Raw genomic sequence first — 15876 nt, forward strand, 5'->3', positions numbered from 1 at the left:
CTGCATTTTATATTTCTACGGGTGTTACTTGCATTTTTAGAAGGTTTCAGTTTCCGAGGACATCTAAAAATGACCTTGCATATTGTACCCCTCACATTCATAGCATAAAGTTTATAGAAATGTCAAGACTCTTGGACGGAGTTGAAACGGTGCACAAAATTACTGTAACTACATTCATAGTGCAAGGCCGCAATGTAGTTTTATCCGACCTGTACGGATAATTACAGGTCTCCCTACAGAGGGTTGCGGATTGGCTTTTACGACTTTGCTGCTGTCTGACATGATGCCTGGCTATAATTCATTCCTTCCTGCTTTCAGGAATCCATTCCTCACTGCCCAGCTCAGATCCAACATTCTCCTTTTTAGGGCATGAGAATGCATGACGTAATTTGGGAATGATCTCTGCTTCGTCTCTAGCAAACACGGGAGGGGTCGGGGGCATGTGAGTGGCACAGCAGCCGACCAATCGGAAGCGCACTCTCCCGCTGACGCCGCGCCCCTATTGGCTGGAGGGGCGAGGAGGAGGAGTGACCGGCGGCGCCGTGGAGTAGGTTGCTCGCTGGGAGCCGCAGCGTAGAGTCTCACAGTTGCTGGTTGGAGGGGGAGTGAGACGGGGAGTTTTCTCTTTAAAGTGAAATTGTCCTGGAGAAGAAAAAAAAAAACCCGTTTGGAATTTCTTCGTAGGAAATAGGAGCAAGCGAAATTTTAGCGTTTCGAGCTATCTGTAGCGGCTTTTCATTTCCCGACTTGTTGGATAGTGGGTTGAAGTTTTCAACATGCCGGTGTTCCACACGAAGACGATAGAGAGTATCCTGGAGCCCGTGGCTCAGCAGATATCCCACTTGGTGATCATGCATGAGGAAGGGGAGGTGGACGGCAAGGCGATCCCCGACCTGACCGGACCCGTGGCCGCCGTGCAGGCGGCTGTGAGCAACCTCGTCAGGGTGAGTACCGCCGCCGTGGCCGAGCTCTCCCCGGGACCCGCTCCGCTCCGCGCCTCTCGCTGCGTGCTAAAGGAAACTTGGGAAGTTGTTTTTAAAGGAATGGAAGGTGATGGAGTGTTTTCTTACATTGCCTGCCCTGCGTGTGTGTGCCGGGGATGGGCTGGCTGTAGGCTGCTCCGTGTCTGTCGGAGGACATTATTCCAGCCCGGGATTGTCAGCTGTACTTTTTTAAACTGCCCTGTCTTGGATGCCGTGCATATGTTGATTTGGCTATGAAATAGTTTTTTTTTTAAAAAAGAAACGTTCATTCATACGTGGATTATCGATGTTGTATTATAATGGATCTGTGTGCGGATTAGAGTGACTTGTAACTTTCAGAAGGGGGCTGCAAATTTCTAGATCGGTGCAATATGATGTATTATGATTGCATTAAGATGACTGATGGGTCTTTTTTAAAATGCCCCATACTGAATTCTTCAGGCACACGAAGATCGGTGCAGTGTCCTGTGCTTGAGAAGTTCAGTGAAAGCGATGTGGAGTAAGGCACCTGAGCTGCCTGTGGGCGGTGTTAATGGGTCTCTAAGCCTGGACCCGCCCGGAGCGCAGGAGAGCGTCTCTGGGGCAGTTCCTCGGACCCAGGCAGGGGGCCGCTTTGCGGGGCTGAGCACGGAAGTATCAGTCATTTCAGTGAAAATCGACCGAAACAGTTATAACAAAACTATGTGTACGGTTTGTTGACAAGAGACTTGATCTTTTCATTTTGAGCTTATCTCTTTATCTCACTCGCGGACAGTAGGTAAGACTCCCAAGTATGGGAATTTTCTTTTGCTTAAAATGGGTATGAAAGGTTTTTATGGCGATGGTAGCGTTGCGTAGGACAACAGGAAGAAACGTACATTCATCATTCATGGAATTTCAACAACCCAGTATACAGATATGTGATCTGAAAGAGAGAGTAGTTTTCCCGACTCGTTAAATTCACTGACATGTTAATCAGGTGGACAACTTCTTTTACTCCACATCTGTTTGCATCTCACCTTTTCAACCCCCTGCAAGGAAGCCGAGGGATGTCTGTAGTAGGAAACGCAGGTGGGTCGCCTGTCGGCGGTGCTCGTTTTGAAGAGACGCCTTCTAGGCGCCTTGAGGAGCTTTTGCTCGGTGTGATTTAATGACACAAGAAACGCAAGCACAGCCACGCAGCAGCTGAAGAACACTGCCAGTCCCCAGCAGAAAATAGGCACTCAGTTTCCTAGTGAAGTATCCCTGTGAGAGTGCGTGTAGATTTATCTCCTGCAGAGACATACCCCGTAGTGTCTACTCCAACTGGGAGACCCTGAAACCGTCTCTAGCCTTCAGCGTATTTCGCTGTCTTGCATAAATGCCTTTGCGAAACATCGTGCGCCCTCGGAAAGGAAGTTTCCGTTTGTTTCACAACTCGCTCCCAGACAGGGTCGTGGTTGGGGTCGCCAGTGGCCCCGACTCCCATTTCTCAGTTGTGTGGTCCCTCACTGCTTCAAGGTGAGGATGGAGGTACCTCTTGTACAACGGCTGGCGTCAAGGCGTCCTTGGAGTGATCTGGCAGCGGCGTCGCCTGCGACACCACCTTCCCAAGCGCTGCGGTCACGGCCCGGAGGTTTAGTAAAAATCTTAACCTAATCTTCACCAAATCCCTGTAAACGTACGTCCTTCTACTCTTCTGTCCCTCTTAACGAGCTCGCGGATAAAGCACGTCATTGCCGACAACACCGCTATATGCTGTTCTGTTCGTGCATTGATAAATAAACCTCCATTGATTGGTTGAAATCGGAGTTCCTGGTCCTGGCGTGTCCGACAGGGGCACGCTGTACCCCAGCTACTGCACAAATGGGCTCGGCGGTCTCTGGGAGATGAGCTAGCGCCCTGCCGGGGTGGAGGTCTGTGTTCCTGGTCTTGGAGCCGACGAGACTGGAAAAAGGGTATTACCAGGGTATGGCCAAGTGCATCAGGCGACAGGTTGCAGTTTGTGCTGACAAACAAGCACAGGCCGTAATTGTAATGCTTGCCTTTTTTAGAACTGAGTGTTAGCCTTCTCCTTCAGTTAGGGCAGTGGAGTGCTGTTGTTGCAACATTGTTCCTATTGCTGTTCCCCATAGTGGCATTTCTTTCCTCTAAACTAAAGCAACATGCTGCTGGTTCAGCAGAGGCAGCGGTTTCCTGAACTTGCAAGGAATCGTTTGTTTAAATAACTGCTTAGGTGACAAAGCTATTCACTGCCGTTCTTTTCAGGTCCCAGAGGTTACAGTTAGAAGGGTAACTTCAGCGCCATTACTCTTACAGTCAGATTTGTAGTCGTGTCATATTTTAGTTAATCTACATTAATATCATGGCCCGATGGATGAACATTCCCAGCTGTTTTTTTCCCAGTTGTAACGCAAATGATTGTGGCCGTCTTCGACTACATTCTTCAGAAATCCAAACAGATAACCTATATTCTTGTTTACAAAAAGTATTTTTGGAGGAATTCGGAATGGAACTGTTTGGCGGTATAGTTGTTGGTAAACAGTATAGCTGTTTCCACGTTGACTTTGAGCCTTTTTGTAACATAATGTGCTTCTGTCCTGCACGGTCAGGTGTTGTCTGTTTCCTGACCTCTTTTAGTTCAAACCACAATTGTTTTAATTTCCTTCGACCTGTTTTAATGCAAAATGTTTTTAATCGGATCCCCCCATATCGATAATATGCTTCATCTAGAATGAGGTGGGAACACTCTGGGAATTAAACTTTTTAAGGCCACTGCTATATTAGTGCATTATTAGTTCATGCACTTTAATTTAATAAAACATGACACCATATTAACTGAAAGGTTCTCTGTCCTGCTTTGGCTATCACACTGATGTGAACTTGGCAAACTGCTCACTCCAGAGCCCAGTAATGGCATTTGGGTGAGATGATAGACACTAGACTGTGCAAGCTAAAAGCATGCGCTTCTTGGAACTGAAGTAGGTCATTTAAGAAGGGTTATAGAAACGATTGTGCTAAATGTGCATTGTAGTCATTTTTTTTCCTTTTAAGTGCAAGAGTTCTGCTAGCCAGAGTTTCTGCCTTGGAGCTGATTACTCTATGCAAGGATCACGCTAGCAACAAAGCGGTAGGCTAGCTTTGCATCGTGAAGATGGGGAGACGACTCCCAACTCATTTTTACAAACCCGTATTGTCTTCCAAGCAATAGTGCTCACTGCCGCTACTAGTGAGATGGCTGTGGTAAAATCAATAATGGAAGTCAATTAAAACCTCTTGGCTGAGCTGATTTTTGCACAAAGCGATCTTCCTGCAGGGGAAATCTTTATTTAAGAGGAGCATAACTGATCTAAGCTTTAAGATGAAGAGTCTTTCATACTGGAGACATATTTTTTAATAAAAACTGCCATCAGGCCAAACTGCTGTGAGTGCCATCGATGCATTTAAATACCACCTGCACCACACAGACAGTTTTTCACTAGGTATTTTTTTTGTCCTATGGAATGGTGATATTAGTCACGTGTCTTGCTCAAAGTAGGAAGATGTGATGATCTGTTCTGTGGACATTGGAGTTTTTGGTGGGATATCATGATTGTAGTTGCAAGTGTTTGTGGTGTTAACATGTTAAAGCAGCACAAACGGGAATGTTTTTTTTTTCCTCTTACAGTCTGCATAGAACTGCTGGTGTCAAAGCAGAAGGGAGCCTAGCAAGAATCTTTGGTACCAAGATATCTCGTACCTTGGGCTGCATGTAAGATCATCTTCTGTTGGCCTCAAATGGCATCATATGTTTATGGAAAGTTTCCTTGTACAAAATTATTTTTTTGGTATATTCTGAGGATTAAAATCTTACCTGTGCATGTATGTTTTTAGAAAAATGGGCTGGATTTTTTTGTCTTGGATAAATATTTTTGGTGTGGTTTTGGTTAGTTGATGATGTCACGTTAACTGTTGTGTAAGCACTTTAAGTCGCTTCATTAGTGAAGATGTTTATCGGACACAGGTGAAGAGTGGATCTAACCATTCCGAATGTCAATCGTGGTGAAAATCAAGGAAAGCCAGAAATGAACCAATGTCCCTTGCTTAGCAAGAGAATGCTGCGATGCTGCCATTGGTATGTTGGAGTCTGGACTGAGTCAGTGCGCTGTCACTCGCTGTCTGAAGGGCTCACAGCCAGCAAATTCTAACTGGCAAGATGCTGCAGTCTGTCAATGATCGGCCACAATCTGGGAGATCGTGAATCATGACTCCATGCTGAGACTGACGGGGAGGTGCAGGTGTGCAGGTCAGGGCAGGAGTGTCTAGTCTGTCAGACTGCTCTTGTAAAAGATGATGACAGCCTGACTGCATGATGCTACACCGATCACGTCCTGGGACCCCACTTGCTGCTTTTCCTGTGGGCTCATCCTGATGGGACAGAGGAGGATGTTATAATGTGGATGCCCTACCTATTTGACTTGAACCCCCTTCGAAAATATGTGGGATGAGCTGGGGTGACTTGTGGCACCAAGAGCCTGGAAACCAGTGAACGGTCACATGCTCGTCCAGACTGTCTGAGAGGAATAGGACAGAATTTCTCAAGGCCACAACCTGGTGCAAAGCGTGTATCCCAGACAGAAGTTGTGCTGCTTCCTAAAGGGGCCACACTCACTACTAGCCTGAGACTTTGAGAGCAGACCTCCTGTGGATCAGCTCTGTAGATGCCAGGTGTTAATCAGTGTGGTGCATTTACCTAGGTCATGTCTGTACAATTACATGCAGGGCACATTCTACAAAAAAAAAAAGATTGTGCTTCTAATAACTATGAATTCATTCCAGTTGTGAGTGATAAGTTTCTTCTGATGCTCGTTATATGCGGAATTAGCTGCTGGTCTTACTCTGGCTTGTACCCTTTGAAGAGGTACATTTAATGCTCTCTTTCTGTCAGCCTTCATCTCCCAGGGTGAAAGTTATTTAAGCTCTTTCGTGCTGTTTTCATGACTCACATGGAGTTTTTTTTTACCATTACTGTAAAGAAATGCTGCAAAGTCTCAGGGAGGTGTCAGTCATCTAACAGTGACGTGCAGGATTCTGGGTGAAACCCAAGTACTTTTTTTCAACTGTCTATAGGCTTAGTCAGGGTTTTAGTGACTGGTGCCAGCCACGGTAGCTATTTATCTTGTAGATGTTCAAAGCCTTCATCTTCGCAGCTTGTGCGTTTATCACTCTTGGCAGAACATCTTTAACTCTTGACACATTTCCAAGTATTGGCAGTCCTTCCTGGCTCTGAAGAAGCACAACTTCGCGCATGACTAAAGACCTCTTGATGGAGTGAGGTGGCGGTCTGTTAAGAGATGGTGGCTCCTGACCCCTGATTTGAAAACAGCTATGCAGTGAAAACTGTGTGGAATTCATGTGGCCCCAAGAGGTCAGGAAAATATCCTTTAAAAATGCAAAACAGGTGTCTGGGCGCAGCACTGTGGTTCTGTGCTGGGCGCTGGGAGGGTCTGTAGAGGCTGCGGATTGAGTCCAGTGTCCAGGGGCATGTGGTGCACTAGGGGAGTACCAACGGGAGCAGCAATCGCGCACACTGTTCTTCAGGGTGGAAGTTGGGCTGGTACTGCTGGCGGCTTGACTTGATCAGCAGCAGCAGCAGGTCAGTCAGGGGTGTGGTGGCCAGGTAGAGAGCTGTGGTCCTCTATCTGGACTCCGTTTCTGCCGTTCTGGACCTGCAGGGTTATGTTCACTGGCACTCACCCCCTGAAACTTGAGGGTTGGTCTTGGCTCACTTCTCCGGTGTCGTCTCAGGAGCGGCGTCTTGGCGAGGTTGGACAGCCGTTGTAACGTGAGTGCCGTCATATGTATCCACAGTATATGTGGTAGATATTCAGCACCTTCAGTGCAGTCTTTACGGTTGCGAAACCATAAATTGGTGAGGCTAATGTGTTAAAGCAGCATGTGACATTTGTACCAAGAGCGGTGCCTTGTGTTTTACGAGTCTAAGAAGCAGATGGTAGTTCTTTTTCTAAAACACATTCACATTTAGAAGTAAATAAAAAAAAATATAAATTTTTCCATATGTTCATTGAGAGTTCGGTCTGCATTTCCTTACTTTTGACTGACTCATAGGTTGATGGTTTGTGTTTAGAAATAAATATTTATAACGCATATCTCAAACATTGCTGCTTATGGATAAAGGCCTGTTATTTGCTTGGATTGCAGGGAATGATGTTTCCTTTCGCCGTTTCCAAAAAAAAGCGTTTGTTTTGGAGACATCGAGAACAAATGAGTTCGCTTGTCTGATGTCGTGACTGTAAACTGTAATTGCTCCACACTGTCAGATGCCCTGAAAGTACATCTGCTGATTTCCAAAGGTCCAGCAGCATGAGAAGGGCACTGTTTGGTCAATTCTGTAGCTCCTAATCTTTACAGCTGTAAATGATGTCTCTGAACATCTGGGGAGAGCTCTCCTTCACACAGCGAGCAAGCCAAGGGCACAGAACTGAGGTAATTATCTCAGGTCATGAGCAAAGACTGTCCGTTAATGAGTGTGGCTGTGAATTGCAATGAAAACTGAAAGCTCTGAGCAGCCGAGCCGCCAAGTGGGCTTTTCAATCCGTTGTGCTCCCCAGGATCTGGGGGGGTTGGTGTGGATCAAGTATGTGCTGTGCAGGTGCTGCTGCAGGCTCCTTATGGTCTATGATTGATTTTCATATCCCATTCGGAGTGCTGGCTCTCTGCTCGGCTCGAGGGATGAGTGGCGGCAAGGGGCTCGAAACGAGGTCACCGGGGAGCAGGAGAGTTCCGCCCGTGCGGATTCTGCCGCGTGTCTCCGGAACGTCGGGATCCGTGTCGGTAAACGGTAGGAAAATTTCAAAAGGGGAGCAACAAGTAATGATTGCGTTTATAGCAGCTCACAGGTGCTGCTTCAGTCCGTTAACTCCTCATTCTTCCCCATCAATTCCAAAATATTCCGTTGGAAATGCAGGAAGCACTGTCTGGGCCTTCAAGTTGTCATTGCTGGAAATGCGCCCGGTGTGCTTTTTTTTTTAACATCGCCAAGAACCGGAGGACACGTGGAAGCTGCAGAGGAATGCGTATCAAACTAAGAACAGCAGGCGGTTTTTGCAAAGAGGGTGGTGGGCGTCTGGAACAAGCTGCCCGGCCGTGTAGTTGAAGCCGGTACTCCGGTTTCTTTGGGGAAAATGGGTGGATGAGACGCTCGGATCACTTGGCTACCTGTTGTAGGTCCTTGTGGCTGCACTCAGGACAGCTGCTGTAGCAGGGAGAAGGCCTGTGCATGACATAGAGGTACACACGGGCAGAGCAGTGCCTCTTCCCCTCCCTTGCTTTTTATGGAGCTAAAACCATGAACCAGCCTTGGGTGGCATTGGAGTCCGGCTCTCAGGAGCCACGGTATGTCTCTCTGTCCCCACAGCCAAGTCTGATAGCGTGGGCCGTGTTGGCCTAGCTCCGTGCAGGGCGAAACCTATCTCTTGTCTTTAAGAGCTCCTGCCATCGTTATGTATGTGGCGTTCTGCTCTGCTTTGGCAAAGCGCCACGAGTGGAGCTGAACTCTGCCCGTGCTGTTGCTGGTTTGTTTTTAACTCCTGCTGCGTGATTGGGTTACAGCCTGTGGTATGTGTTAGTCATATATCTCTGTGTAGCAGGGGGGCACGTCCACGGCCCCAGAGAGCCACTGATTTGCTTTCTCCCAGAGTTCTTTAATTGAATCGGTGATTCTGAATGGGACTGGTCTGAATAATGGTGGTGTCCACGACTTTAGCTGTGAAGGGGTTTGAGTTACCTGTGAAGGTTTAACGTAAATGATTTTGCAGAATGTTATAAAGACAGATGCCTTTTTTTAACCTTTTGTATCCAGTGTGGGACAGACAGTGCTGTTGGTCCTGCTCCCTTTGTGGTGATGGGAAGTGGGATACTCTCCAAGACTTATCCTTACCAGGCTGTCCTTAGCACTGCAGGGTTCACTCAGTATAATCCCTGTAGCCGACTGCGTTGGGGAAAAGCAGCAGGCTTAAATATCAACGTCCAGCAAGCCTCTCCTTAGGTTTCTCCCCATGTTATGTACAGTACCTGAAAGTCCCCCGATTACTGTTCTTTTCACAAAGCATCGCTCTGTAGTTCGAGTTAGTCACTGAACCGAGAACTGAGCTTCTCCAGAGGCTGGTGTCAGGGCTTTCTTTTTTCTTTTTATTAAGCTAGATTTAAAATGTTTGGTTGCTTCCACAGTACAGAATCACGCATGAGGGTAAATCAGGAGCTTTTGTTTAAATTGCTTTAATTATCTGTGTGTGTGCGTTTGTGTGCGCGGTCCCGGTGAAGTCAGAAGGTTGGAAGAGATGGAGGGGGCCGACAGTCTTTGTTTCTCTTCTGACAGGCTGGCGGGCACGAAGCTGCTTGGATTCTGGTGAAGTTGGCTTTGTTGAAACCTGCAGCGACTTGTTAACTCGCTGAAGGGCCTCGTGTTTATGTAATTGTGAAACTGACCAGATTTCCAAGAGGCTCTGCGGTGCGAAACTCCTTCGACGTGTCTCACTGTAAACAATAGCGCGCGATCAAAGCCAGTACCGTTTCTAAGAGCCTGCTCAAGCTAAGTGCTTTTCTGTCCCGGTATCCAAAGCATGTCTTCCTATGACCTGCTTGCTTCTCCGGCCGCTGGTTTCCTGTAATGCTTCACCCCGCGAGGATGTTGCAATGTGGCGTTGCAGGAAAGCACGCGTTCCTGCCTGCTGGGTAATCGTGCGGCCAGGGGTTGAGGCTCCGCTGCTGCCACGATCGTAAAGCAAAAACCAGAAATGTCCCATGAGCACTTGCTGAAGCTCTGGCTCCTCTCCGTCAAGTAAGAACTGGAGCGTTGGGTGAAGAGAGGCTGAGTGCTCAAGTCGGGGTGGTATTTTTTTAAACCCCCTCCCGAGGCAGAGATCTAATGCATTGATCACGGTAGAAGCCAAGAGTGCTGAAAGGGGGACCAGCAGCTGAGCGATAGATCAAGAAGACTTGGCTGTAGCTCAGCAGCGCTGCGGATGTGTCCTGGCCAGCTGTGCAGAAGGGATTGTCCTCGGGACTGTAGCCGAGCAACCGGCGGTTACCAGGCGCTCGGTGGAAAAGGCTCCTGATGAGTCATCTCGTGATGTTGAGATGCATCAGGAGTCAAGCCACCATTTCTGCTTCCATTGAGTCACTCTTGCCCTGAGGGCCAGGGAGGGGGTTTGGGAGGAGGTTTGGGGGCAGTTTGTGGAAAGCTGGCAGGTCCACTGCTGTTGGGGAATATGTGACTGGTGAGACGCGATGAGAAAAGGAAGGTTACTGGTCTCCTGTGCTGTGTGGTCATGGTGGGGCTGTTGAGTGGAATAGCATAGGCAAGATGGAGTTATCCGTGGAATAAATCGCAACCAACTGCAAACTCGCATCCTTTTCAATCATTAACGCAGTGTAGTGAGGCTAAGTCTTCACGTTGTTGGAATTGGTAAGATCTAAGAGAAGGAGGAATCTTCAGCCACCGTTTTAATCTTCATTGCTTCTGCAAACGTGACCTCGCAAAAGGTCAGTGCATTTGAAAGAACTGATTTGGCAAACTTAAAAACTGCATCTTGAGAATTGACCTGGAAGAGTCTGCCTATGGGTTGAGGTTTTTTTCTACCAGAGCAGGCTGCACGTCATCTGCCTGGGGAAGGTAATGCATTCGCACAGCCCCTCATACATTAAACTGGAAAGTTATTTTGCTAAATGATGAGCCTCTGTGTGCAATGAGGAAATTCAGCAAAATGTAATGTACAGCGCAGTGTGGTCAGATAGTGTGAAAGAGTCAGGTTTGTGTCATCGTGTCATCGCTGACTCATAACAAAGTATTCAATTGTTTTCTGTACTTGTAAAAACACTCAAGCATTTGTGTGCCGGACTGCATTTTAAAATGAACTGCATCATGTAAGCAGATGCCTGACTTTGACACTTTGCCATTACACTGTTTTAAGAACAGTTTCAACAATTGTGTCCTAACGAGCACAGACATTCACCCTTTGAACATGCGACTGGAAGTTTAATCAGCATTGTTTTCAACAGCCGGCACACTGTTTGCATTTGTTTTGCGAAGTTTTATCTGTGTAAGCTGTGGCATGGGCGTGCAAGTTCAGAAAATGAAGCTTTTTCGTGCATCCTTTCCCCCTAGGACAGGCGGAGACTCTGTGATGTTGGCCAGAGCTGCTTGGCTCTACTCCAGCAGAGAAGCGGGCTGGTACTGGAGCTTGCTGTTGCTGTGTCGTGGAGAAGAGTGTGGCTTCTTCCTGCAGGAGGGCCTAACGTTTTCACTCGGCACACAGCTGAATGAAACAAGAATAGTACACTCTGTGCTGGAGATCTAGATTCTGTTCTGATCTCAGTGTGGCTTGACCTGACAGTGTATCCCTGAAAAAACAGGATTGGTCACTACATTTAGGGGCCACAGCTTGTGACAAATTGTCTCTGGAATGTCAAACTGGATATCCGATCATTTCACAGGCAGAACATGTGGACCTGTCATTCAGAAAGCTGACATTCTGGGTGCTTAAATAGGGAACCGACCACTTTAGTTCATTAATCTACACAGCGTCTATAACAAGAAGATGTGAAATGAGTATTGGAAGAACATATTCTGTGCCAAAGTGTGCATCCGTATCTTTCCTGTTATGACGGGCACCACAAATCTCATGTGTTGCCAGTGTGTGCCCATGTGTTTTCACAGGGGAAGGAAGAGGGGCCGCTCTTTAGCATGCTGTGTGACTGAAATTATTTTCAAGCTCACAGAAAATGGTTCTTTGTTATATCCTACTGGCCAGTCATTTGTGGAAGCCACAAAATTGTTTAATCCAATTAAACATTTAGTACTCCTGCATTTCTTTGATTTAGACCCAAACATAGCATTGTCGTCTGTCCGTTTTTTTTTAAAGATAAATAGGAAGTTTGGTCAAGACAAACTTCCTTCTTCACGGTTGGCAACCCCTGCTTTCTAAGAGTTCAGTTCTCTAACTGCGGTTGTGTGGCCTGATGTTTGGTCTGCAGTGGTTCAACGGTTGTACACTTTGTCTGTTTGTATCTGTAAATCCATTGTCCTGTCAATCCCATAACCCTGTGATCAACTGAAGTGCTGAACACAGTTGTAGGAGTTTGTAAAGGTAGCCTGTTGGAAAGAATAAAGGAAGTTAAAAGTCATTTTAAAAATCTGTATTACTTTTCGGCATTTCTCAATGCCACTTTACAGCATACAGTAAATGCATTGATGTTTTCTAAACACTGACAGCTCTGGAAGGTGAGCTCTCCACATGGTCTTTTGAACGAGCTAAAAAAAACCGAGGTCGTGACTCTCTGTGGTCATTAAAAATCCCAGGGCGTTTCTCAAAAAGAGTAGGGGTGTAATCCTGGCGTCCTGGCCAAATTTCCCCCCGGTCTTTACCAATCATGGCTTCCTAATAATCCCCATCTCTGAACTGGCTTCATCACTCTGCTCTCCTCCACACTGAGAGCTGGTGTGTGGTGAGAGGACTGCTGCATCATCCAGGTGGGGCTGCACACTGGTGGTGGACGGGTCCCCCTTACCTGTGAAGCACTTTGAGTGGAGTGCCAGGCAACGTGCTAGATAAGTAAGAAGATGATTATTATTGAAATGTATTATCATCATCTTGATTTCTTGCATCTGATGGAGAGGAGAGCAGGTGAAGTCTCTGGGGTTGCAGTGAGAATGAAAGAGCCCCTTATGTGGTTTGGTTTCCGGAGTTACTACCTTAAGAGGGAGAGCAAGGAGCCCCTGTCCAGCAGGCCCCAAGCCGTGTCGCCGCCCTGAAACGCCATTGAGCTGCTTTGTAAACTGACCTCCTCTGGCACAGGGCCTACACCACCTTCGCCCTCCCAGCGTCACGCCGTTACCGGGGGGGCGCTGGCTCGGCAGCTGCAGTTTGATTTTCTGACGCCGACTCTTCCTGGGGAAGGAACTGTCTTGAGCGTTATTGTTGTTGTTGTTGTTTTAAATTGCTTTTATTTTTCATTAATAGCGGTGTTACGGAGGGTGGCATGGTGGTATAGTTGTTCCCATTGCTGCCTCACAGCGCTGGGGCCACGGGCTCAGTTCCTGGGGTGAAGTCTGTGTGGAGGTTGTGTGTTCTCCCCGTGTTTATATGGGATTCTGCCGGGTTCTCCGGTTTCTTACCACAATCCAAAAACGTACTAGTAGGTTAATTGGCTGCAGGGAAGGTTGTCCCTGGTGTGAGTGTGTGGGTGTCTGTCTCCGTGTGTCTGCCCTGTGACTGGCGGGTGTCCAGTCCAGGGTGAATCCTGCCTTGAGTCTGTTGCTGGCCAGACTAGACTCCAGCTCCCCCATGACCCTGTATTGGATGAAGCAGATAGAAAATGGATGGATAGATAATTGCTACAGATGCATTTCATGTTAGTTCCAGTGGTCACCATTTTTGGAACTCTTGTTCAAAATACAGTAACACAAAGCGCTTCATTTCAACCTGTCCTTCCTAATCAATGCCCAGAGAGGCCTTTTTTTTAATAAAAGAACAAATCTTACAGAATGTTAACAGAGCAGAGATCGTTTGCACAAACGTGGCCATTGTTCAGGGTTTTTCAGGAGGGAGGGCGTGTTCTTTTAGGATTCTGGCATCTGGAAACGAAGTGTAATCTTTTCCGCTTCAGGGGAAGAACGCTGTGCAGTCAGGTCCTGGGTTCCTGTATGTCCATGTGGCATGCTGCTGTGCGCTGTGACTCCGGAGATTGTTCATCTGCTGATAAAAGACAGAACTAATTGCCGAGCTGCCGGCCTGTCTAATTTTCCAGCTGCGATGCAGAAAATAAACAGCGCTCGCAGGGGGCGGAGAACCCTCTGTTCGGAGGGAGAAGAGGCTGAGGCTATGCACTGCTTAAGGAAAAGCAGTAATAATAATCATAATAATTGCTTACATTTATATAGCGCTTTTCTGGACATTCCACTCAAAGTGCTTTACAGGTAATAGGAACTCCCCTCCACCACCACCAATGTGCAGCATCCACCTGGATGATGCGACGGCAGCCATAGTGCGCCAGAACGCTCACCACACATCAGCTATCAGTGGGGAGGAGAGCAGAGTAATTAAGCCAATTTATAGAGGGGGATTGTTAGGAGGCCATGATTGATAAAGGCCGATGGGAAATTTGGCCAGGACGCCAGTATCAGTGTTCAACAGCTGTCTCCGTGTCAGCACGCTTTTAAAGTCCCCACAATATTAAAACGAGCTGGTGTGCGCCGGTTGAGTGCAACAAAGCTGTGTGCTATTGATGCAGGAACGAGACGGGCTGGGAGCTGCAAGTACAGTAGGGGAAGATTGCAAACCTCGCTTTCAATGCAGCGAGGATCTGCTTTGAGAGGCTTCAGGGCAGAACTGGACCCCACGTGGCCGAGTAAATGCAGGCTTATTGGTTTTCTTGTTGCAGGATTAAAGGCCGTGTTCTGAAATCCAACACAAAGTACACAGCATGAGAGGAGTACAGTTGTGCAGGGCCAGTTTCTCCAGTTGTGTGAGAACACGTGTCCATTTATAAATGAGGGGAGGCCGTCCAGCCCATCTGGCCTGTTTAGTAGTTAGGGGTTATTTGATCTGAGGGTCTCATCCAGCTGTTTCTCAAGAGGAGCTAGAGTACTTCAACAGCATGGCTGGGGGGCTTGTTCCGCACTCCTGTTCTTGTTTTTAAACCCATTCCACACAGCTTCAACTTGTGGACTCTGGTTCGTGTTTCACTCTTTATTCTGAACAAGTCCCACCAATTTTACACCCAACATACAGAGAACCAGGCATTAGTATGAAATAGCTGTGGTGCATCTTTTTCCCACTAGTTTGCCTTGAAGCCATATCATTGTTTACAGCACCTAATGGAAAGAAATTCAGTACCCTGTAAATAAGATGGGAGGTCTGCTGGGTTGTCAGAGCTTTTAAGGATTTTGAATGCTTAAAAGTCACCTTGTAGTCTTAAAGAATAACGGGGTTCAGTTCCATTAACCTGTCAGTGTAGCCCCAGAATGTGACCCTTTTCAGGAGTGATTACAGAACAGCAACAGCTTTTTTTTGTAATGTGATTAATTGGACACACTGTATTCTAAACTAGTGCATTGACCAATTTCATCAAATCTTTCCATGATTTAATTTTCACACGTCTAGCTGTACTTCCCAGCATCTTGTTTGCCCTTTTTAATTGGATCCCCACATTGTCGGGCAGACGTAAATGACGTGTCAACAAACACGCAAGTCTTCTCCATGAGAGGTGTCTTCCGATTCAGCGATTCCCATCTGGTATTTATCGTTTGTTTTTAAGACCTGCTTGGAATACCCCGTCGATCACAGATTGGAATTTAATAAACGAATATTGGAAAGCTACATGGCTTTCCCTCGTTTACTTCCCTGTCACACAAACGGTCATGCCCCGTCTACGCTGCTGTGCTGTTCTCGCCCTGTGTGAAGGCAGGGCGCCAGTTGCCATGGCAGGGCTGTATTTTCAGCTCCTGGAGCAGGATTAGGCGTTGCTGGGGATCCCCGGCCGTGACGCGGGGTGTCCGGCCAGGCGGGGGGGGGGGCTCCGGTCGCCCCTGGCAGGCGGCCTGGCTGTGCCTGGACAGCGGGGGGTGTCCACCAGCAGCAGGTGTAGCGGTCTATTAATAACCCTGGGCCCCGGGGGAGGGGGGCAGACTGCGTGTCACCGGCTCCAGGAAAACACCCGCTTTTCGTTTTCGGAGCGGAGTTTCCCTTTCGGTACATCTTTATAGAATTCTAGTAACCCCCTCCCCCCGTCTCCGATACTCAGAATGATTAAGCAGGTGGTCCTCGGACCAGGTGCCACTCACGCCTGTGGTGCGCTCCTCCCTTACTCTCTTCTCCACTGGCAGCCCAGCGTGTTTCAACTTTCGTCATGCTGCTGGCGGTATTTGGCCCGCGGC

The 15876-nt window shown here is 47.6% G+C and overlaps 1 protein-coding gene across 4 annotated transcripts in view; it reads left to right on the forward strand.

Moving 5' to 3' along the window:
• Window positions 1-554: 554 nt before the first annotated feature.
• The window catches only part of vcla (vinculin a), a 48122-nt gene continuing 32800 nt past the window's right edge, over window positions 555-15876 (forward strand). For 2 of the 4 annotated variants that reach the window (XM_088634528.1, XM_088634529.1), the window contains exon 1: window positions 555-944. In XM_088634528.1, coding sequence (XP_088490654.1) covers window positions 777-944 — 168 coding nt within the window. In that variant the 5' untranslated portion in view covers window positions 555-776. The remainder of the gene's footprint in view (window positions 945-15876) is intronic. The other 2 variants (XM_088634530.1, XM_088634531.1) reach the window with 1 other exon arrangement.

The sequence above is a fragment of the Lepisosteus platostomus genome, chromosome 6 (genome assembly GCF_059453375.1).
Source record: "Lepisosteus platostomus isolate fLepPlt1 chromosome 6, fLepPlt1.hap1, whole genome shotgun sequence".
Lineage (NCBI taxonomy): Eukaryota > Metazoa > Chordata > Actinopteri > Semionotiformes > Lepisosteidae > Lepisosteus > Lepisosteus platostomus.